Raw genomic sequence first — 22544 nt, forward strand, 5'->3', positions numbered from 1 at the left:
CATTTTTGGCACCACCAGGCGCGAGCGAACGGCCGCCGGGGGCGGAGGGGGGGTGAGACTGGCACCAGGACCCACGCTGGGGTGGGATCAGCCGCTGCTCCTTGTCACTGCCACTGCCATTCCCCACTGCTCGGTGAAAGCTCCTCTCAGACCAACGCTGCAGCCCAGGTCGTCAGGATCAGGACTACCTGCCACACGGTGGGTTTCCCCTGTGCTGCCTCTCTGCTGGCTCTCGGCAGAGGTGGATGCCCTTTTCTCTGGCAGCTTTGGCTTCGTGTGGGGCACCCATATGGGCTGGAGGGGTGCCTGATAGGGTGGGATGACCCTGTGGGATCCCAGAGCTGGAGGGGCAGGTGGATGGCTGGGGATGGTGCCTGTCCTCACGTTCCCCTTTCCTCTGCTGTGCTTGGGGAAGGGGAAGGTGAGTCACAGCAGGGTCACTGTCTGATCAAGCTCACCCAAGGCACAGGGCATGAGAGGGGAATCTGAACCCCCTCTGTCCTGCTCTGAGGGGGCCTGGCTGAATTCAGCAGATGGGGACTGCCCAAGAAACCAGCCCTATCAGTGAGCTCTCCCTCCTGCTTTAATCCAGCAGGGTCCATGCTACCTGCCGGATTCAGGCTGCCTGTGGTCCTTGGCAAGAGTGGGGTGTGCTGTGATACCTCCACAAACCCATTCTAGTGCCTGTCATCCATCCCCTTGTTTCACAGGGGAAGCAAATGACTCTCTCTGCCCTTCTTCCTCCTACTCCAAGGGGCTTTGGGGTCACTGCCAGCTGCATCGTGGGTTCCTGCAGTCCCCATAGCCATTGGTTGGCTGAGAGGGTGTTTGGAAGCTTCTGCCTTTGGCTATTTATGGAGTTCAGATGTTGTGTATGCTGGGTGGGTGATGAATGCTTTGCCAGCACCGTGGTGGCTCTCACTGGGGGGTGAGTCTGGCTTCTGGGAGGCAGGAAGAGACCCGTGGCTGCATATGGCACTGCTGGGTTTGCAACTGGTTGTAGGATTGCTGCAGAAAAATTTTAGGGGTATCACAGAGGCAAGTGGTCAAATCTGAATGGGGGACATCCCTGTCCTGGTTTGGTTTTGCTGAGAAAACCAGTGCTGGTGGAGAACAGGGTGTTGGGGCTGGCACAGAGCTGGTCAAGGGGTCGTCTCCAATTGTGTAATTGTGGGAGACACACACCATGCTTTACCATCCTAGGGTAGTGTGAGACAGTGTGAAAGAGCTGGGCTTATGTCCCTGACCCAGCAGCTCCTTGGACCCACTCTGTCTGGTTCTCTTGCACCCAGCATCCACTCCTCTCTCAACCTCCCACTCTTGTACCATCCGTGTCCTCACCACAGGCTCGCCCTGTCCACCCTCCCTTTTTTGCTGGGGCTGGAAGGGGGGTGGCCAGGGCTTGGCCAAATCCAACATCTGCAGGAGACTTGCTAAATCCCCACCTGAGTCATGGTTCTGGCACAGGGCTCCCCTGCAGCTCAGTCCCATGCACAGGGCAGGGCTGGCCAGGGTGGGGAGAGGGATAAGCATCCCATTCCTCTGGGGATGGGAGGTCCCAGCAGAGCCTGGATTCTATGTGGCAAAGGTGGAGGGATCCCAGAGCCCCACAAATCAGGCTGGATGCCAATCCCTCACCTTTCCATGGAGCAGGAAGCTCCTAGATGGGATTGCTGCCATCCATTAGTTCCCCAGGAGACCGTGCATCTTCTGGGGTACATGATCCTTGAGGGGTCATATCCTGCCCCACTTTTCTGGGGCTGAGGCTGCCAAGGAGGGTAAGCCAGGTTGTGCAAAGGTGGAGAGCCAAATGGGCCAGGCCAGAGCTGTTAAATCCATTGTTGGAGCTGCCGGCAGGCTGCTGCTCTCCCCCCGCGGCAGGATCTGTCCCCTGGCCAGGCTCGATGGGGAGGGGAGCCACTGGCTCTCCTCTCGCCTTATTCTGACTAAAGCTGAAGGAATCCACTTCCCCCTCCCCATCCCGCCCCTCTGCACTGCTCTCTGCTCTGGCCATGGCAAGGTAAGGGCTTGGCGGGGCGGGTGTTTTTAGGGGGCAGTGGGGACCCACACGGGCTGGATGGAGATCCGCAGGGAGTCTCCCCCTTGCTTCTGGTTATTCCCCATGGGAGAAGTGCTGGAGCATCTACAGGTTTGGCTAGACGTTTCAGCTGAAGTGTGGCCACTCCCAGGGCAGGGTCTGTCTTCTGACCTGGTATTTGGGGTTTTGATGTTGGCGGGTGGTGGGGTTTGGTTCCACTGGGAGAGAGGGACAGGCTGGTGGAAGCTCAGCCCCTTCTCTTCTCCCTTTAAACCATCCTTGAAGTCAAAACCTGCTGGGGCTGTCCCTGGGCAGCTGGGCTGGAGCAGATTGCTTTTGGCCTGCCCTCTCATGAACTGCCCACAGCTGCACAAGCAGGGCAAAAAGTAAAAAGGCAGTGAAGCAAGTAAGCCTTGGGGGTTTTGAGAAGATGCTGTGCCACTATTTAGGAGCAAACTGGGCTATGAGTCAGGGGGCTGGCTGGAAACACTGCTTTCATCCCCTGCCATTATCTGCAGGGGTGTGGGAAATGCACATTTTGGGGTATTAGAGTGGAGGGAGCCTCACGTTTTGCTGAGTATATTGGATCAGTCAAGGAGTGGAGGCTTGAGGGTGGGTTCAAGCAGGGACCTGTATACAGGGTGGGTTTGCCATCACCTGTACCAGTGAACTGGTGGCACCATTGCAGCACAGATTTTGCCTGGGATGGAGCATCACAGTCACAGGGTGGCTCCAGGGTGGACAGGATTCATGCAATGCCTCCTGCCATGGGAGGGGGTGGCATGTGCCATTGTGAAATCAGTGCTGGGGCATTCATGCCATGTCATGGTGCTGGTGGGGCAGGGAAGGAGAGTTGTGAAAAAGAGCTGAGTTTGGCATTGGTGGGGTTGCCGCGGTGAGTTTCCACTTCACTTTGTATATTTAAGATGGAGAAACTCAAGTCTCCAGCAAGACATTTGTGTTTGCAGACCCAGCTGGATTACAGCCTCATATGTGGCTTGAAAGGACATCCCCACCTCAAACGTGTCATAGCTTCTTGGGGAAAAACGTGACGTGTGCACCCAAGCAGGACTGGGGGTCTCAAACTGGGGGCGTCCTCCAGCAAAATAACGTGCAGCACCGAGCGTGGGGTGGATAGGCTGTCCATCTGTCCGTCCATCGGTCTGTCGTGCCTAGGAAACAGTTAACGCGGCGCAGCTCTGCCTATGGAGGAAGTAGTTAATATTCATAGCTAGGAGCTGTCTGTCCGGCTGTCCTCCCTCCGTGGCTCTCACCCTCCCCGTACTTCCCTGGGGTTAACCCGGGCTGGGGCTTAGGCTTGGGCGGCCCCCAGCCACCTCCTCGGCCTCTCCCCTTCCCCTCCCGCTCATCCCTGGTGTGGTCTGGGGCGGGGGGGGAGCACAACCGCACCTCCTCGCTTCCAGCCCATCTCCTGTCTCTGCCGCCTTCCTCTCCTCCATCCTCCCCCCTCCATTCTTCCCTCTGGCGCTCTGTGTCCTGGGGGTACCCCGTGTCCAGGGGGTACTCCGTATCCCAGCCCCTCCGGTACTCTGCTGCCGTCGGGGTGCCCCTCTTGCTGGCCCCTTGGGACACGGCGCTGAGAAGGGAATAGCTCCCTCCTCGAGAGGGAAAGCAAAGCCAAAAGGACAAACGCCAACCCAAGCCAGCTCTGGCCCGTCAGCTCCTGTCCTGGACGGACACACGGAGCTGGCTGCAGACGCCGTGTGAGTGAGCTGCCGCCCCGTCAGGTCCCCCTGGAAGACACTGATGCTGGAAGGGGCAAAGGAAGGGGTTTTACTGCCCACTGCTTTTCTTCACCTGGGATCTTTTCTTCCCCATCTCTTTTGGTAAGTCCTGAGTTTGCTTTTCTTTGAGTTGGACGAGATGGAGAAAAGGGCTGGGAGCGGGTGCGGAATTCATGGCTGCGGTGACCCACAGCTTAGAAGCTTCATCTATTTCTTGCCATCTTATCTGGTCACAGGATGAAAATAGGGCTAGGGGGCTGGGCTCACTGGGATGCAACCTTCATCATTCATCCTATTAAGCATCCCAGGACCCCAGGATCTTCCTTGCTGGCTGATGCTCTGGAGATGCCCTGGGGCCAAGGCTTTGGGTTATGGGGAGTGGAGGCAGCAGGTGGTATGTTCCTGAGGGGCAGGAGTAGGGGAGACACGGTGCCTGAGCCTAATCCTCTGCACTAATGCAAAGTTCCAGCCAGGGTTTGTGCTGGTGTGTGATGCTGTATGGTGTGTGGCAGATGCCTGTGATTTTGGAGATAGAAGCTGAGCCCTGTTCCCATTGTCACCTGTGCTCTGGAGCAGTTTTTCTCCTGGGTGTAGCTGCAGGGTGCTGAGGAGGGAGAAAAGAGAGAATTGCCCTGCTGGGATGGTGACCCTGGTAGCAAGGGTAGAACCAGGCTGGGCTTAGCGCTTCCCCCAGATGCCTTTGATACAGCTGGAGCAGATAGATCTGAAGCAGAGCTGTGTCTGGGGCTGAGACCTGGGCAAACCCAACCCATGCTGGGATGGCACAGCCTGCCAAGCTGGAGCTGATCTGACCTTCAGGGGTGAAATCTGACCTTGCTGGAAGTTGCAGACACTTTGCAAATGGGGACCTGTGGGCCTGCTGCTTTGGGGATGGCTGCTTCAGCTAAGGCAGCCTGTCTCCCCTTCCCCTGGTCTTTTTTTTGGCTATTATTCAACAGCTTCTCAGGTGACAAGCAATAGACAGTCGCAGGAGCAAGAGCATGGCCCAGGGTTTTGGCAAGGGGGGTGACAGTGGCAAGGAATAAGCAGGATTTGGCTCTTCGTGTCAGAGCTCAGGATGCACGGAGATGAGGACAAGATAGGCAGTGAGATGTGGAGCAGAGCAGCCATGGGACTGCCTTGGCTGGTGGCAGAGGTGTCAATCTCTTCCTTGCTTCTTACCCTGGTACTGCTTTTGGGGTGGGGACCACTGGACCCCCTATGTCCCTGCCTGGCTTGGAGAGTCTAGGGAAGGTGGGACACATGAACAGTGATGTGCTCCTGCTTTTGAGAAGTTTCTCCCCACTGCGGGATGGTTGCCCAGCCTGCAGGCTGGGTGCAGCCTTTCCCAGCTATTTTATCTCTTGCTGGCATGTGCTTTCATTTATATTTATTTATTCCCTTTTCCTTTCTGTTCCCCTGCCCTATTTATCATAGCCCCCATACTGGGTCTTGCTCTTGTTTCCTGGGAGTGGCTGGCACCCATTCCTACCATCAGACAGTAGGGCTGGGCTTTTTCCCCATCTCCAGGTGATCTCTCAGCCTCTCTGGTGTTGATGCTGCCCCTGGACTTGGTGTTTCTTCCTTTCACCCTTCATGGGAATGGATTCTCTCCCTTGCAGGAGAGGTGTTGTGGAGTCGAAATGCTGCTGGTTCCTGGCTACTCTGGCTGGATAAAAGAGCTCTGAGTCTGTGGGAGGAATTTTGGACCCCTATGCTCATCTCCAGCACTGAGTGTGTGGAGGGGCGCTTGTGCAGTCCTAGAATATCTTTAATCCAAGATGGGCCTTTGAGGCTTGACTGCCTCCTTGGGATGCTGCTAGCAGGGCTTTGGGAGTGGAAAGTCAGCAGTGAGGGCCTTGATTTGGTGGGACTCGTGATGGGTGTTATTTCTTCTCTCTCTTTACGACAAGGGCAGTTGGTGGCACAGGAGCTGCTGGGGTGCGGGTGCAGAGGCGTGGGACTGGTTAGGCTGTCCTGGCTCGAGGCTGGCTTTCTGAAGTGTTTTGCTCGCAGATAGGAGCTCTCTGATTTCACACTATCGCATTAGAGCCGTCTTCCGTCCCTGAGTCAGCCACCTGGCCCCCTGCCAGGGAAGAGTCATTTTTTCCTCCAAAAGAAAGTGTTTAATGCAGCTCGCGAACCCTTCCAGGAAACCTCGGCAGGGAGCTGGAAAAACAAGAGTCTGCAGCTTGGACGGTGCTGTGCGTGCTCCAGCGGGGGCACACGCTGCTTGGGGGCCATCCCCACTGCCATCTCATTTGCTGAGATGCCTCTGTACTCCCAGAATCTCACTGCCCTGATTGGAAAGGTTTAAAGGGCACAGCTGGTTGTGGTGTTGGGGCTGTTGGGGGTGGTGGAAGCTGGGGGACTCAGAGCTGGGGTGCAGGGTTGCAGGTGGGGATGCTGCTGTGCTTTGGCTGCCCTCCAGCATTTTGGGACTGCAAAGCAAGGCTGACTGCTTGCACTGGTCTTGAATCGCGACACCAGGGTGCTGGGTGCCCCAACGGGGAGGACGTACTGCATGTTTGAGCTTGGACAGAGGCACTGCCTGTGCAGGAGCTTTGGGGCAGCGTCCGGCTATGAGGAAAGGTCTGTGGCAGATCTGCCTGGCCTGAGAGAGAGAAGGCGAAGGACAGAAAGCGTCGGAGCCTGTCTGTAGCCAGGGACAAAATGTCAAGGATAGGTGGCTGGCTGTAACTGCATCATCTGGGAGGAGAGCGGGCAGGGAGAAGTAAGGTGGGTTCACCTGTCTGTCATCTGTGGGCTGAGTACATCCATGCAGTTGGAGACATGCAGAGCTACGAGGCCAGATCCTGACTGCCTCCGCCCATCCTTCTACAGCCCGTGGTGCATCTCCCCCTACCCTCCCTGGTGCCTTGTGGCCCTGTGGGACCAGCTGAACCTTGCGGAGCAGTGATGGCCATCTGCATGGGCAGCCAGGCCCTCGCCAGCCATGGCGGGTAATGGCCAGAAATGATGCCTGGAACCAGAGTGGGATATTTGGTTAATCCCAGTGGAGCAGGTGGTGCAGGGCAGGGCAGGACGGTGTGGAGGATGTGGGACTGTGGGAGCATGAGCATGGGGTGGGAGTCTGGCTCCAGCGTCTCTGCATGGTGGTGCCCGTGGGATTGCGGAGGGTGCTGAGGAGACGGCGATGCTGGTTGTTAAGCGTTCCAGTGGCACGGAAGAGATCGAAACCACCGGCTAATGGGACCCATTAGCTCTTTGCAGAGAGCCAGGAATTGATCTGGGATCTCGTGTTCGTTTCTCCCCTTGCAGAGGTTGGGCACACACAAGGGCCTCTGGATGGGAGCCTCTACGCTAAAGTGAAGAAGAAAGACTCCCTCCACGGCAGCACCGGTGCCATCAACGCTGCCCGCCTCCCACTGCCAGCAGCACCCAACCACGTTGAGCACACGCTCTCGGTGAGCAGTGACTCGGGCAACTCCACCGCCTCCACCAAGACTGACCGGACCGATGAGCCGGGGGTGCCTGGGGCGCCTGGTGGCCAGGCGGTGCTGAGCCCTGAGGAGAAGCGGGAGCTGGATCGTCTCCTTGTTGGCTTTGGCCTGGAGAGCGCCCCACCCATGCACAACCACCTGCCTGGCCCCGTACCGGCACGCCTGACAGCCATGCCGGGCCGCCATGTGGTGCCGGCTCAGGTGCACGTTAATGGGAATGCTGCGGCACTGGTGGCTGAGCGGGAGACGGATATATTGGATGACGATCTGCCCAACCAGGATGGACACAGTGTGGGCAGCCTGGGCACACTCTCTTCCTTGGATGGCACCACCACTGCAAGTGAGGCTGGCTACCAGGAAGCTCACCGTGTGGGAAGCCTGTCCTCGCTGCCCAATGGGCCTTCGAGCTGCAATGGGACCGAGAAGTTGCTGAAGGAGGGGCTGTATGATGGTGAGCTGCTCTCCAATGGTGGCTACCCCTACAACAACCAGAATACCCTCACAGGCCACCACCTCCGTGACACGCTGCCTTCCCTGAGGCCCTCAGCGTCTGCTCAGGACCACCTGGCTGGCTACCCACAGCGTCCACCTGGCTCCCACACTCCAGGCTGGCTCCAGCCTCAGCCGCTTCCCAGTTCCCAGTCCTACCTGTATGGCTATGACCCCCCTGGCACCTATCACTCCCGGTCCTTCCCAGTGGTGGACACAGCCAAGTACGATGTGAACCCAGCACTGCCCCAGGCTCCAGCTCGCAGCACCAGCAGCCGGGAGGCTGTGCAGAGGGGCTTGAATTCCTGGCAGCAGCAAGGAGGGAGTCGGCCACCTTCTCGGCTGCAGGAAGGTGGCGTGGAGAGCCACAGCCCCAGCGTCTCTAGCTGCAGCCCCCAGCCCAGCCCGCTGCAGCTGGTGCCCCCCCACAGCCACAGCATGCCGGAGTTCCCCCGGACGCCTTCCCGGCGGGAGATCGAGCAGTCCATTGAAGCTCTTGACGTCCTCATGCTGGACCTTGCGCCGGCCATCCACAAGTCACAGAGCGTGCCTGCTGCCTCCCGACAGGATAAGCCTGCAGGATCCCTGCACTCCTCCCTCTCAGCCCAGCCCATTGCTGGCCTCTATGCCCGGCCGACTCCGCAGGTGGTCCAACCAAGGTCCTTTGGCATCTCTGTGAGCCCTGTGGTCTCCGAGCCCGAGGGCAAAGCCCATTCTCCCAGGGAGCCAGACTATGGAGTGCATGAGTACCGGGAAACTTACTTGCCCTACAACTACCAGTCAGCCCCAGTGCCAGAGCCAAGGAGCTACAGCCATTCCCCAGCCGGAGCACCGATGGGAATCCCCCCCCACAGCACTTCCTACAGCCCTGCAGGGTCTCAGCAGCATCTTGTCTCCTCTCCGCCTTCCCCCACCATCCCAGCACAAACCCAGATGCCCCCCAAGGGACCAGAGAGCTATGAAGACCTGTCGAGGTCGGCAGAAGAGCCCTTGAATCTGGAGGGCCTGGTGGCCCACAGAGTGGCAGGTAGGACATTTTGATTCATTGGGGAAATGGGGGTGCCTGTGTTTCTTGAGAAACCAGATCTCACAGGGGTGGGATGCATGGTGACAGCGGGAATGGGAGATGTAGTGACTCCATGTGTGTGTTGCATTCAGGCTTGGGACTGAGCCACCCGCCGTGGGGGCATGCTGGGCAGGGGATCAATCTGTGCTGCTCTCCTTTGCCAAGACCCTCTCCTGCAGCTCGCCGTCTGCAGCAGCATCACCCAGAGTGTTGAGAAGGGGTGGCTGAGGGGTTTGGGCCATCCCATCCTCACCTTTTTGGGGTATGAGGCTGGTCTGTCCCTGAAGCAGGGCTGCTTGCTGGATCCTGAGGGGATTTCTCCCTTTTGGGGAGAATATGGTGCAGTTTGGGAAGATGTTTCCAACTCTGGCTGAGGGTATCCAGCCTGGACTCTACCTTTTGGGCATGATGCTCCCCTGTAAGGTCCCAGCAGAATGCTTGCCTACTGTTTAATGTACCTGGGCTCAGCCCTTGCTTTCCACCCAGCATACTGGGCTTGGTGCTCTGACCTCCTACCCAGTCAGCTGGGATACTGCTAGAGCAGAGGGAGGGTGTGCAGGCTGGCAGTAGCCTTTCTGCCCCAGTGGCCCAGCCAGCTTCGCCCCAGGTGGTTTGAAGCTTGACCTGGCCTTGAAATGATGGTCAAGTCTGAGAAGGCTTTTCCCACCCTGTCAGAGGGCTTTGGTGCAACGCTTGGCTGGGTGCAGTGCTGAGTAGTGGTGCTATGGTTGGATGAAGGCATTTGCCCTGTGCCACAGAGGTGAAACTGTGTCCTTTGACTCTCTGCTGTCCCATGGCTCTGGCTCAGGGTCTCTGGGGACAGAGAGGCACCCACTCTCCCAGGAAGGAGGTGCCATGGCCCTGTGGATGCCCTCCTTCTCCACTGCTTCGGCTGTAGTTGAATTGTGGAGTGTCGTTTGGGAAGGGATTGGGGCAGCAGCCAGGCTGAGGGCCAGCTCGTGATGCTGAGGCTTGGCAACTCTATCCCTTCCAGCTCTGTGCTCAGTCCAGAAACTCGCCCGGCATTAGAGGGAGGGGGAAAGGGCTTGACTGGAAAAATCCAACAGCATTAACCTCCCAGGCATAGAGGCTGAGTCACTGCAGCACCAGGGCGGAGGGCAGGAGGGGTGCCAGCAGCAGGAATGGGGCAAGGGTGGGTGACAGAGGTGTTGGAGGTGGTGTACATCCACCTGAACTGAACCTCAGAGTTCCAGGCCAGATCCACAGAGAGACCCAGGGCTTGAACAAACTCAAGGACACACGGATGCCCAAACTGTGCTGCATGTCTGGACTGAATATTATATGGAGCAAATCCTCCCTCCCAACTATGGAGTGGAGGAAATGAAGTGGAAAGGAGGGGAGCCCTCAGGAGAGAAGGAGCAGTATTTGTAGTGGGTGGGAAATGGATGTAGAATGGTGTCTACGAAAAAATCCATTCCCTGCAACCATGGGGTCAGGTTCTCAAGGCTGGACTGGGGTCATTCTCATTCCCCTGCAGCCGCTGGGCTTCCAGAAGAGGAGAGGTGTCCCAAGGATGGCCTCCAGCCTGTGGCCACATGTCCCTGAAGGAGCCTGGATGTCTGTGCTCTGACAGGGACAGTGCTTGCAGGCAGCCTGACCTCCGGCAGGAACGAGGTGTCCTGAAGCCAGTGCTGGGAGGGGACAGCCAAAGGGGATGGTGGGGCACGGATGGGTTTGTTTACATTCCCCACTGCTATAAATTGCCTGTGCATCCCAGCACAGCTACGAGGAGCATCTCACACCTCCTCCATTCCCAGCAGGGAAGCACTGCTCTTCCTGCTTCCCACTGGAGTGGAAGAGATAGGACAGGGCAGTGCTGCTGTCCCCAGAGGAGGAGCCAATCCTGCAGTTCTTCAAGTCCTCATCATCTCCCAGCAATGCATCTAGGGTCATCCCTTCTTGTCTCAGCCTTGGGTGTCCTATGATTGAGGAGACCTGCATGGTGCCATCCTGAAGGAGACGGTCATGGGCATTTATGGCAGTGCACATGTACTCAAAGCCACTGTTGGTTTCCCCATGGGTTTAAGCAGTGCTTGGAGACAGGCAGTTTGGGGGAAAGGAAAGCAGTTCCAAGATGAGTCTGAGCTTCCTAGGACTCTGTGTGTTGAAGCCCATCTAATATTTTCTTTTGTTTTCTCTTTCTGTCTTCCTATTGTATCTTGTGACATTCGTCCTGTCTTGCCCCTTCCTCTCCCTATGGGGCACTGTGTTTGTCCTGTGTGACCTCTCACCTCCCTTACACTCCCCATCCTGGTACACTGGCAGAGTACAACGCCAGGCTCAGGGAACTCAACAAGAGCACCAAAGTTCCCCGTCCTCTGAACCAGCAACGATCCTTCTCCTCTGGTTTGTTCATTTCACCTACCTCTTCCTTTGTCCTCCATCCTTTTTTCAACCATCCTTCTTCCATCCCTCTTCTCCCTTCTTACCCTTCCTTCCATTTCCCTTCTCTTTTCTCCTTCCTTCCCTCTCATCCCTTCTTCTTCCCCTGTCCCTGCATGCTGAATGCTCTGTGTGTTGCATGGATGTGTGATGCAGGGAAGCTCAAGACACTCTCCCAATGCAGGCTTGAGCCCCTTTCTCACAAGGGCAATGCTCAGGAGCCCCCTTCACCTTCTCACCTCCTGTGATGATGGTGAAACTCCTGGTTACAGGATTTTGTTGCTGGGCCAGATCTGGACCCTTGCTCCATCACCCCCTGGCCATGGCTTACCCCCTGAGGAGGCAAGGGCTGGGGTACAGCTCTACAGACCCCTGGTTTAGCCACTTCTCATCCTGGCAGGGTCTCATCTGCCTCAGTCCAAGGGCTTTTTCCCATTGGTCTCTCTGCAGATGATGGAAAGCTCCTGGCTGTACTCATTTTTGGGTGAAACGTGGATGGCCACATCAATGAAGTGCCCTGGGAGGAGGGGAGCAGAAGATGTGTCTGTGACCAGTGGGATGGGTTGAGTTTGTCTCTGGTGAAGAGTGGTACAGGGCAATGTCTGCTCCTGTTCCTCATGCAGGCAGGGAGTGACTTTGCATCTCTCTTTTCCCTGGGCATTGTTGTCTCTATGTGGCTTCAGCTGCTGAGTCCAACATCTTGAGGGCCATGGGATGCAGTTTTGCCTTCTCCTCTCCACTGTGGAGCATTGCCTGGCTCTTGCCTGGCAGTAGCTCCAGCATCTCATGCCCAAAAGCATCTTCCTCCTGGTTTGGCCCAGAAACTTGTCTCCCCAGCCACAAAACCACCTGAGATAAAAACCCTTCTCTTTCCTTCCCCTGACTATTAGACTTGCTGGGAGAGGGTTGCTGCCAGGTTAAGGAGTTAAATAGGCAGCAGAAGGGGTGGTAGTGCCAGAGGTGGTGGGGGTAAAGGTGGGGAGCAGGGTGCTGTTCCCTTCGTGATGGGGAACACCCCCTCCGGCAGCCATGCAGGGCAACCTTGGAGGGCCAGCAGTGGTACTGTGGCAAAGGCAGGCTGTTCCTCTGCCAAGGGGGCACAATGAATGGGGGAAAGGAGAGTTTGTTTTCCAAGCATAGTTTCCAGCCCATAAATCACCCAAGGGGTCGGGGGAGCCGTGATCAGAGCCGAGTTTCCTCCAGGCTTTTGCTCCAGGCAGCCCATGAAGTTTCCCACTCTCCACCCCTGAACAATGAGTCCCTTTTTTCCCCTCTCTTCCCCTCCCTGCGGCCCCAGCCATGTTCTGTCGGGAGTGGAGCAGCCAAAACCTGGTGAGCTCCTGGGTGTCCCAAAGGGCCAAGATCCAGCACCTTGTGGCTGGGTGATGTGCAGTCCCGGGGGTGGAGAGAGTGGGTCCCACACTGCAGATGTGTGGTGTGCACTGATAGCTGGGCTCCAGCAAGCTGCTGTTTGTACTTCCCAAATGGAAAACGCAAAGCAAGGCAGGCGTGCAGGACTGGAGGAGCTAGCCCCTGCTCCTCCCCAGTGTTTGGTTGCTGCATCTCACTTTGGGATGGGCCAAGGGATGTTCCTGGTGATGCTCATGTACCGTGCAGGACATCCTAAAATGCACAAAGTGGAAAGACAAAAAGAAAATATGAGAGTTTGCTTTATTTTTGCCCAACATCTTGTTTCTGCCTGAAGTGTTTCATTCCCCTGAAGAGCAGGGCAAACGGTACAAGGTGGCCCTACACGATGCTATGCGTGCCTGCAGGAAGGCTTTGCAGGCACCCTCTCCGTCCCCTTGTTCCCTCCACAGCCCTTTCTAATGGCCGTCCCCCACGCCTGTGAGCACCTGCAGAAGGGATCGGGAGTTATGTTTCAAAGCTGCTCTTAGTGGAATTTTCCAGGCCGCCTCCGCGGCTGGAGCCGGCCCCGTTGGCTCGCGTCCCCCGCCTCGCAGCCCGGCCGCCTCTCCCCTCCGAGCCACGATTTTATTGTTGTTGCCGTTCACTGGGCTGATTATTTAGAAATGCACCCAGGCCACCTCCTTCCCTTCCTCCCTCCCGTGCTTTCAGCCCTTTGCCCAGGGCCAAGAGAGCTCTGGTGCGGGTGTCGGAGCGGTGAAGAGGGGAGGTCGGCAGGCGTGAGGCGTGGGTCTCTCGCCGAGCCTTGGGGAGCGAGGGGAAGCAGCTGATGGCTGGTTTTCCTCCGCCAGCCCGTGGGAAAGGAGTTGGTGTTTGAAAAGTGCATTTCCTGGAGCATGGTTCTGGCCTCTTTTTAGTTTTTTTTTCTTCTCTCCTTTCTCTTCTTTTTTTTTTGTTTTCCTTTCCCCCAATGTGGTGGCCAAAGGGAGTGTGAGTGCTCCCCAGCTCTGCACAAAAAGTGGGTCCCAGGGAGGAGCAGGAGTCCTGAAGGGGTTTCAGCTGTGACTGTGATGTTCTGCATGGTTCCCCTGCTCTGAACCTGGCACCATCACCCCTAGCCCTAATTAACCTATTTGTCAGGCGACATGGGGCAGAAAGTGTGTTTTGGCCCCAGTAGGTGATGGGAGTTGGAGTCACACCTCTCATCCCTGCACCTCCAAACCCTCCTGCCTTGTGCTGGCTTAGTCCCCGTTCCTGGGGTTTATCTCAGCTCATGGGGATTGCCAGACCCTGACAGCCTGGAGAAACCCATTCTTCTGTGGTGACTTGATCATTCCCTTCTTTACCCCAGGCTGTGAGCACTGGTGACTTGAGATTTGGGGGGAGAAATGGAGAAGAGATGCCAATTTCCCCTTTTGGGAAAGCTTTGTGCTGGGGACAGGAGATAACAATGGTTTGTTTGGGTTCCCTGCAACATCCCTCTGTTGGGGTCTTTCTGACTTGGTGCTCCCTCTACCTTGGGGACTCTCAAAACCAGGCTTTTTCCACTGCTGTGATTGAACCCACATCTGTTTGTGGGAGATGCAGCAGAACGTGGCTGCTGAACGTAGCTGTCACAGTGCTGGGAGATTCAGCCCTTTCCCACCATGAGGCTTTTGGGAGGTCCTGATCCCTTCCTGCTCTCTGGGGCTGGCTGGGCTGTTCATGGGTGCCCCTTGCACCACCTAGGCAGTGGTGTCCCTAAACCCAAGTCTCATGGTGCTTGGGAGGGCTGGTGAGGATATTCAGCCACTAGCCACAACCCTGCCTTGCTTTATTGCTTGTTCCTGAGTCACTGCTATAGGGTGTACCTGCTGTAGCTCGAAACTGGTGGTACTGCTCTGGGGATTAGACGCAGGTGAGTGCTGAAGCTGCCATCTCTGCTGGGCAGAGTCCCCTCTCTGGCACGATGCCCTGGGGAGGCACATGAGCTCTGGACCATCTACTACTGGTCTCCATCTCAGCTAGCAGCTCCTCACTCACCTCTCCATCCTGTGCTTGCCCCACAGGGGTTCAGTCCAGGGAGAAGTCCCCGGAGGAGAGCGCTTTCCCTGCCCGTAAACGGACCCCCAGTGATAGCCACTATGAGAAGAGCTCGCCGGAGCCCAGCTCGCCCCGCAGCCCCACTGTCCTCTCACCTGAGGTGGTCAGCACCATCGCAGCCAACCCTGGAGGGAGGCCCAAAGAGGTGTGCTGGGTGCAGTGGGGAGTGGTGCTTGGGGTGGGATGGGGAATGCTGCTTGGGTGAGAGGTGGTTGACCAGAAGCACTCACCTCCAGGGAGGGAGAAGGCTTGGGGGGGGTATGAGGCTTTTAGCATCCGCAGGATCCTGGAGGGTTGGGGGTCAGTCATGTTTTTTATGGTGGTGGTTAACAGGGGGGATGTGAAAACCTTCCCTTTGTACCCTCTGCTCCCTCTTGGGGTGTCCTGGAAGTTTGTGCCCATAACAGGGATGGAACTAACCATTTCTCCTGCTTTCCCTAGCCTCACCTCCACAGCTACAAGGAAGCCTTTGAAGAGATGGAGGGTGCTTCCCCCACCAGCCCACCCTCCAGTGGCGGTGAGATTTCTCCCCCCATCCCGGCCTTCCCCGTCTCACCACAAACCCCTTACTCCAACCCCAGTAAGTCCTACAGCTCTGGGAGGCGGAGGGGCTTGGTGGGTGGCTCTTGACAAGCCAGAAATTCACTAAAGGTCAGACAGCTCCGGGCTCCAGACACCCACTGCCATGTTACTCACTCTTTATCTCTATTCTGCTCTTCTCTGCATCCCACCACTCCACACTGCCATTACCATCCCACTGCCCTCTGCACCCCATGTTCAGTACCTTTCTGTCATCCTTTTTCCACCCTGCACTCATTGGGGTGTTTCTTGGATGGGATCTCTAGGTGGGATAAGGAGAGAGGCAGAGTCTGAAAGATAGCATCCTTTCATCTCATTCCAGTCCTGCACCTCCCCATATTTCATACCAGCATGACAAGAAGGGTAATGAGGCTGGAGCAGTAGGCAAGCAAGGGCAAACTAGGAGGGACTTAAGACCGGGAGGGAACTCGGGGCAGACCCCAGTGCTGTGCTGCTTCTTACTCACTATTTCCAGTACAGGAAGGGAAAAAGGATGGAAGATGCTAGCCCTTTGCATGACACCTGTCTCTGTTCTTCTGGCACAGCATGACTCCTTTCTGACTAACTCTGACTTGGCAGTCACTGTGGGTTTGTGTGGACCAGGTTTGTGTGACTGGTGGCAGCAATGAACCCCAGTGAGCAGCCTCACATTGACCCAGCAGGACTGGGACTGGACCAGTGCAATGGAGCAGTCAGTCACCTGGGAAACCCATCAACAATACAGCAGCGCCTCCCACCCTCAAACACTTTTGTAGTCTGAATACTGAGGGATGGTCCAGGGCTGAGGATGCCCAGGCTGGGTGCAACCCCCTCTAATGTCACATCCTGAATCTCAGTGGAGTTGTCCCCTGACTTCCATAGCTCGGTCCATGGGGGTTGAGCCTTTCTCCCTGTGCTGTTGCTGTTCCTCCCCTGTAACCCACTGACGGCTGAGCCCTAGCTTATGGGATGCATTGACCGGAGTGTGGGAGCATCCCGGGGGTGTTTGGCAGCTCGGAAATGGCCCTGTTGTTCTGAGGAACCAGAGAGCTTGGCCCTGGATGGGGGTCATCAGCTCCTTGGCAGTGAGACAGTGACTTGTTTTGGGGATGAGTCACTTACAGAGGTGACAGGAACAGCCCAGCTGGGGATGTGGCTTGGAAGCAATGCTTCTTATCCAATGGTAGCTGGGGAGGCCTGGGAAGTTTGAAGCTGCAGCTTTCATGCTTTGCCAAAGTGCCCCCCGGGGAGATACAGGAGTGATTCCCCTCCATGGGGAGATGACAGTGCTGGGGGAATTCTTGGCCCCTGGAGGACCCTGCTGTCAGCCAACAGATGCACAACATCAAGCTAACATCAAGCTGCCTTCAAGCTATCACTGTGCCTCGCAGCTGACCTGATCTAGGGAAAGCAAACACCTGCCAGGGAAGGTGTTGCTGTCTTCGTTTCCCGGGGACTTGGCTGCTCAGCTGCTCCAGCCCCAGGCTGCTGGGGGTATCTGGCCTTGTGGTGAGGGTCTGGCTTTCCTCCAAATCTCCCACCGCCGTCTGCCTCCCAGCCTCGCTGTAGACCCCGTGTCCTCACCACCAGTCAGGGATGTTCAAGAGCTGATGAAGCAATGTGCCTTCTGGTCCCTCATGCTGGAGATGGGACCTGAAGGCGACACTCAGGGAAATGTAGCATTGGGGAGATGGGTCAAACCTGGGAGCAGTAGAGGAGAGGAGGCACAGTTGGCTCAGGGAGGTCCACCCTGCCCCATGAAACCTGTCACCCTGCGCTGCCAGTGAGTCCATGCCACAGCCATATGTACATATGCAGCCTCTCCTGGTATGTACACATGGGCCCAGAGGTACAGACCTCGTTTACATTGCCACCCCTTGGGGAACATGCTGTACGTGAACATCCTCACCTGCCCATTGAGCTGGTCTGGAGGGCAGGATTTTTATTTGGCAGTTCCACTATGCCTTTTGTGGGGCTCATGAGCTGCTCTGGGGCAGCCCAGTCCCAGGTCAGCCAGATTTGGGGATCAGCAGAGGGTGAGAGCTGGTCTGGGGGGATGGCTGCTCACACAGGGGCAATGAAGGAGGCTTCATTCCTATAGTGGGACCATTCTCTTATGGGGAGAGTGCTGGGAGGTGGAGTCTGGGCCTGCTGTGGTGGGAATGGCCTTGTGATGGTACAATCTGCTTGTTCACAGAATCACTGAATTGTCAGGGTTGGAAGAGACCTCAAGTATCATCTAGTTCCAACCCCTCTGACATGGACAGAAACACTTTCCATTAGATCAGGTTGCCCAGAGCCACATTCAGCTTGGCCTTAAAAACTTCCAGGGATGGGGCTTCTACCACCTCTTTGGGCAACCTGTTCCCATGTACTTCCTGCCCTTTGTCCTCTCAAACATAGAGGGATTGGTGCCCTTCCCCAGGGTGTTGCTCTTATGAGCATCTCCTCTTCCCAGCAGCCCCTATAGCAGCTGGTAGGTGGGATGGATCATGGGGGCTCTGAGCCCTTGGGCAGCAGCAGCTCCAACCTTTCTTCACCTCCTGCCTTTGCGCTAATGCTTCTGTGTTCCCTGTGCCGACAGTGCGTTCTCCGCCCGGCCTGGCCAAGACCCCACTGTCAGCACTGGGACTGAAACCCCACAACCCAGCTGAGATCCTTCTGCATCCAGTGGGAGGTGAGTGAGCACACAGGGGCTGCAGGTGGTTTTTGAGTAGGGAGCATCCACGAAGGTACCCATGGAAGGGTCCTCTGTCTGGAAAAGGCACTTCTGCCTCTCTTCTGGGGTCTGGTGTGTGAGGATGTGGGGATGTTCGTGCTGCCCTTGCAGGGCTCAGCCCAGCAGGGTCTTCGATGATAGAGGCTGGAAAACCCCACGGTCCTGCCCTGTGGCCAGCTCCTTATTCTTCCTGCCTTCACTCCCTTCACCCCTTCTCCTCCCCAGCACAGCTGGAGAAGATTTGCTCTGCAGGAGCTGAGCCTGTCAGCTGGGACAGTATCCATAGCCCTCTCCATTCTGCAGAGCTGTCTTTGGGTGCAAAGGCCCTGCTGTTCTGAGGACACATCCCAGAGCAGCCAGCCAAAACAGACCTCACTGGTCCTCAGCACCCTGGGCCCCTTTCTGGGCCATCCCAGGGCTGAGTATAACTTCCCCAAAACCCAGCTGAGCCCTGCAGGGGGGATGGTCTGGATGAGCCTCAGGGGCAGGACCCTCCTTGCTCTGCCCCGAAGGGTGAGCTGACACTTCTGTCGTGGCTTCCTGCTGGGCTATTCCCTCTTCCCTGTCTGAAACCAGCCTCCTTGATTTTGAACTTCATTTTTGGGATGCCAAGGTGGACCATAGGTGTGTGTCTGAGGCTGTGTGCCCCTGCCTGAGCAAGGCAAAGCTGCTTAACTAATTTCTCTTCCTTTCTGTCTCACACCTGCCGCCTTCCTCCTCTTCCCAATTCTGTTGCTCCCCTGTCCCTGCATCTCAGAGCTAGAAGGGGAGGCAGGTGGTGACTCTGAAGAAGGTAAGAAAGGCTTTTCTTTCTCTGTCTGTCTCTCCCCTGCTCATCCCCACTGTCAGAACCATTGTTTAGAGCAGGCTCTGGCTTTCTGAGCCAGCAGCCTTCCCTTGCATTGGCCTCCAGGGCTCTAGGAGCCTGAGTCCTGCCTGTCCTTGCTCCCTTTTGAGGATGGGAACATTGTGCCTTGTGTTGTGACTGAATTCCTCAATGTCCAAATTGGACCTGGAGGTCTGTTACATTGGGTGGCAATTATCCATGGGGGCTGAGAACAATTTGTTGGTGTGTGGCATTCTCACCCATGGCACACCAGAGATGTAGGCATGCTGTGTGCAGCTTTGGGTGAGCCTGATGGGGGGCTGGGAGCATCAGCCCCGGCTTTGGGCTCCTGCCCTCCTCTTCTGGCTTTGCTGCTGCTGTTCTGAGCGAAAATAAACCAAAGTGCAGTACAAAAGATCAGCAGGCACAGAGGCCACCGACAGGCTGCTGGCTTAGTCAGCTGGGCAGCAGCACAGTGGCGGCAGCTGGTGCACGTCCTCCACTGACTGGGAGCCTGCCCAAATTCCCCCCCCCCCCACTCTTCTTCCTGGGATGAGCCTCTCTGAGGATGATATGGATGGGGCTGAGCTGGGATGTCAGCTCCAGAGTGTCTGTGCTGATGGAGAGGGCACTGCGTCTCTGGGTCTCCTGAGGGAGCAGAGGCTTCAAGCAGGGGCTGTGATTCCCTGAGTGCTGCCTCCCATCTAAAGGCTGTTGGGTGGCTTTGCTTTCTTGTTTAATGAAACTTTGGATCCTCAAGGCCAGGATGGAGAGCTATGTGTTCAAGATAAGTTTTGAGGAGAGGATGTTTCTTCTTGGAGAGTTTGCAGGGCTTCTTGTGGGCCTGGAAACCATCAGCATTTCTCCCTGGGAGTTCCTCAAAGTGCACGTACCCTGAACATGAACATTGTGTAATATACTGGAGAAAGTGTTTGCTTGAAGAAAATGTTCTGCTTCCAAAGCTGGTTTTTCAGCTATGGTTCTTCAGTATATTAGAGGAAGAAAAACTGGCTTAAAATCAGGCGTTTCCCTCCTAAGTCCTCCCTGGCTTTACTGTTTCTGTCCAGCTTTAAGCCTCCACAGACCCAAACAATTGCCTCTCTTTTCCTTCCTACCAAACCCTGAGGAACTAAAGCTGCACTAATTTTCTGTTCCTGTGGCACACCAGCCACTTGCATGATGGTTGACCCAGAGCAAAGATGTCAGGTGACCCTGTGTGGCCAGGCTTAGTGGCCACCAACAACCTCTTTCCCTGCTTCATCCTCTTGGATAACGTGATGGTTTTTGTGGGGGTTGAATCTTCAGCCCTGAGAAGGGACCAGTGTTCTGGTTTACAGCTGTGGTGTAGCACCCTCTGCACCCAGCTGCACTCTGCATGAGGATCCCTGGCTCTCCAAGCTCTCCACGTGGCTGGGCTGTGCCTGGGGCTTGGGGGATACTCTGTCAGAGCAGGAGCTCGGGGCCTGGCTGCCACCTCCCAAGAAGTTTTTAAAACAGCCTGGTACAGTCACAGTGCTGGGAATTTCTATCCAAAGCACAGCCCTGCTCTGCTTTGGGATTCCCAAACAACTGCTCACCTCCCTGGTGACTCACAGCCTTTTTGTGCTCCCACCATTTTCCAGTTTCTGGAACCTCTTCCAAGAAAACACCAGGAGGCAAAATCAGATTTTTCAACCTGAAAGAATCCTGCCTGAAATGTCTAGGGCTTTTTTATTTCTTTCTTTCTCCTGTTCTCCCTGTATTGAACCAAGTGGTCACACACCTCACTGCAGCACATGTGCTGTGCCCCCTCCCCAAGTCCTGGCTGCTGCCTCGCTTCAGCTCCCATCTTTGCAGGAGGGGCTGGCATTTTTGAAGGCATTTGGTCTTAACCTCTTGCAGGCTGACTCATATGTACTGTCTGGCTAATTTTAGTTGGAGTGGGGAACTGGGAGGGGGAAGTAAGTAGCTGTGAAATTAATTTAATTACCTAAGCTGCAAGGAGTTTCTTGCAGCTGCCCTGGGTGCCCTCCTGAGCAGTGCCTCGTCCCCATCACTCAGAGCCACATGTCCTGCCTCAGATGCTTGTGTTGAGGTCCTCTGTCTTGGTTTTGGCTCAGGTCTTTCCTAGGATGGTTGAGCAGGGATGGGCAGGGAGATCAGGCCAAGAGATGGACTCCTCCTCCCCTGTCTGCAGGTGGATGGGGTATAGAGATGCTGTGGGGAGACCTGTGACAAGTCTTCTTTTCAATCCTTCCCCTCCAGCACTGAACATGGAGCTGTGCATTGGTGTTGCTGGTCGGCCAGCAGGCTTAGCTGGAGCCTGGCTGTTACGACTAATAATGTTTGTCATGCTAATTACTATTGTGGAACTGCCTTGGGCACAGCCAGCCTGGAGCCGGAGACCTGCAAGGATGCCCAACCCAGAGAGTTTGACGCCATCAGGTCTCCTGTGGGGTGTTGTGCCCAAGCATAGAGGCAGTTAGTGGCAATTACCAGCTGAGGTGTAACACAGCTGTGGGGCAGATGGGGCTGAAGGTGCAGCCCCTTCCTCCAGTGCCTCTTTGGTAGCGGGGAGGTGGTAGGGATGAGGAGCAGCCTGGATGGCGCAAGAAGCAGTAGGGAAAGGGAAGGCTGGGTCTGATGGCTGCTGCTGCTGGAGATGGCCAGCCTAGCCTGATGCTCCTGGCATGAAACAGCTCGGCAGCTCCAAAGGAAAACTGCTCTTTCTGGTTGTGCTTGTGAGCTCTGGTTTCGAGGCAAACTGAGAGTGTGAGAGTGTTGGATGCTGCAGTGGAAATAACTAGAGCTGCTCTCTGGTCTGCTTCTGGGGATGGCTGGCAGTGGTGGGCCATGCAGGGCAGGGACCAAAGGACATCGTCATCAGTCCCACATGAGTCAGCGCAGCTGGGCAGAGTCTCTGGCTCTATTTTTAGGGGCTGAGGATGAGCAGGGAACACGACGTGTGCTGTGTGGCATCCCGGGTGGGGAAGGACACTGACTCAGAGCAGGGCGGAGGAGCTGTGGCATTGGAAGGGGCCATGGTCCTGTGTATTACGGTCCCTCTGGGGCAAGTGGTGGTCACGTCCACCCCCCTGTGCCCTGGCTGAGATCTTCGACATCTGTTGGAGCAACCTAAGGGCCCAGATGAGCCAGATGTGGTTTTGCACACCCCCTGGGCAAAGAATGATGTGGGAAGTGTGTAGCTGGAGGAGCTCAGCCCAAGCACCTTCATTGGCTGAAATGGGGACACTGGGAAGGGTGTGGCCCTCCTCCTGTGCAAGCTATGGACTTGTGCATTTCCTCTTCTCTTTTGTCACAGAGCCCAGGAGCTATGTCGAGTCTGTGGCCCGCACGGCCACAACAGGCAGAGGAGGAACCCTACCCACTACCCATCCCGGAGGCCCAGAGGTGCCCACAAGGAATGGCACTTTCACCAACTCCTTCAACACCCCCAGCCCCATCTCCACCAGCAGTCCCATTCATAGCGTGGATGGGTAAGGCAGTGGGTGCAGGTCCTGGGGGCTGGTGGGGTCAGGGCTGAATCCTGCCCGGTGCCCAGGCTTGCTCCCACATTGAGACTGCCTTTACAAGGGCTGCTGTCTCTTCATGCAGGATTTAGGGGTCCCAGACAACCGTGTGGCTCACAGCCTCAAGGATACAAAGCTGGGTCACTGATTGTAACTTGGTGGTCACAGGGTCTCATCAGTGTCTTGCTGGAAACCTGTCCCCTGGGGTGGGAGGAGGGATGGGGTTTTGCTACCCCCTAGCCCTGGATTAGGCTGAGCACTGATCCCCCATGTCCCC

At 56.4% G+C, this 22544-nt stretch overlaps 1 protein-coding gene across 1 annotated transcript in view; it reads left to right on the top strand.

The window, feature by feature from the left end:
• TNS1 (tensin 1) overlaps positions 1 to 22544 on the top strand; it is a 51950-nt gene that overhangs the window by 19724 nt on the left and 9682 nt on the right. The window contains exons 16-21 of the mRNA XM_054175773.1: positions 7066 to 8763; positions 14622 to 14800; positions 15097 to 15172; positions 17798 to 17890; positions 18690 to 18725; positions 22060 to 22234. Of these exons, the coding sequence (XP_054031748.1) occupies positions 7066 to 8763; positions 14622 to 14800; positions 15097 to 15172; positions 17798 to 17890; positions 18690 to 18725; positions 22060 to 22234 (2257 nt within the window). The remainder of the gene's footprint in view (positions 1 to 7065; positions 8764 to 14621; positions 14801 to 15096; positions 15173 to 17797; positions 17891 to 18689; positions 18726 to 22059; positions 22235 to 22544) is intronic.

This window comes from Dryobates pubescens, chromosome 2 (genome assembly GCF_014839835.1).
Source record: "Dryobates pubescens isolate bDryPub1 chromosome 2, bDryPub1.pri, whole genome shotgun sequence".
NCBI classification, from domain to species: domain Eukaryota; kingdom Metazoa; phylum Chordata; class Aves; order Piciformes; family Picidae; genus Dryobates; species Dryobates pubescens.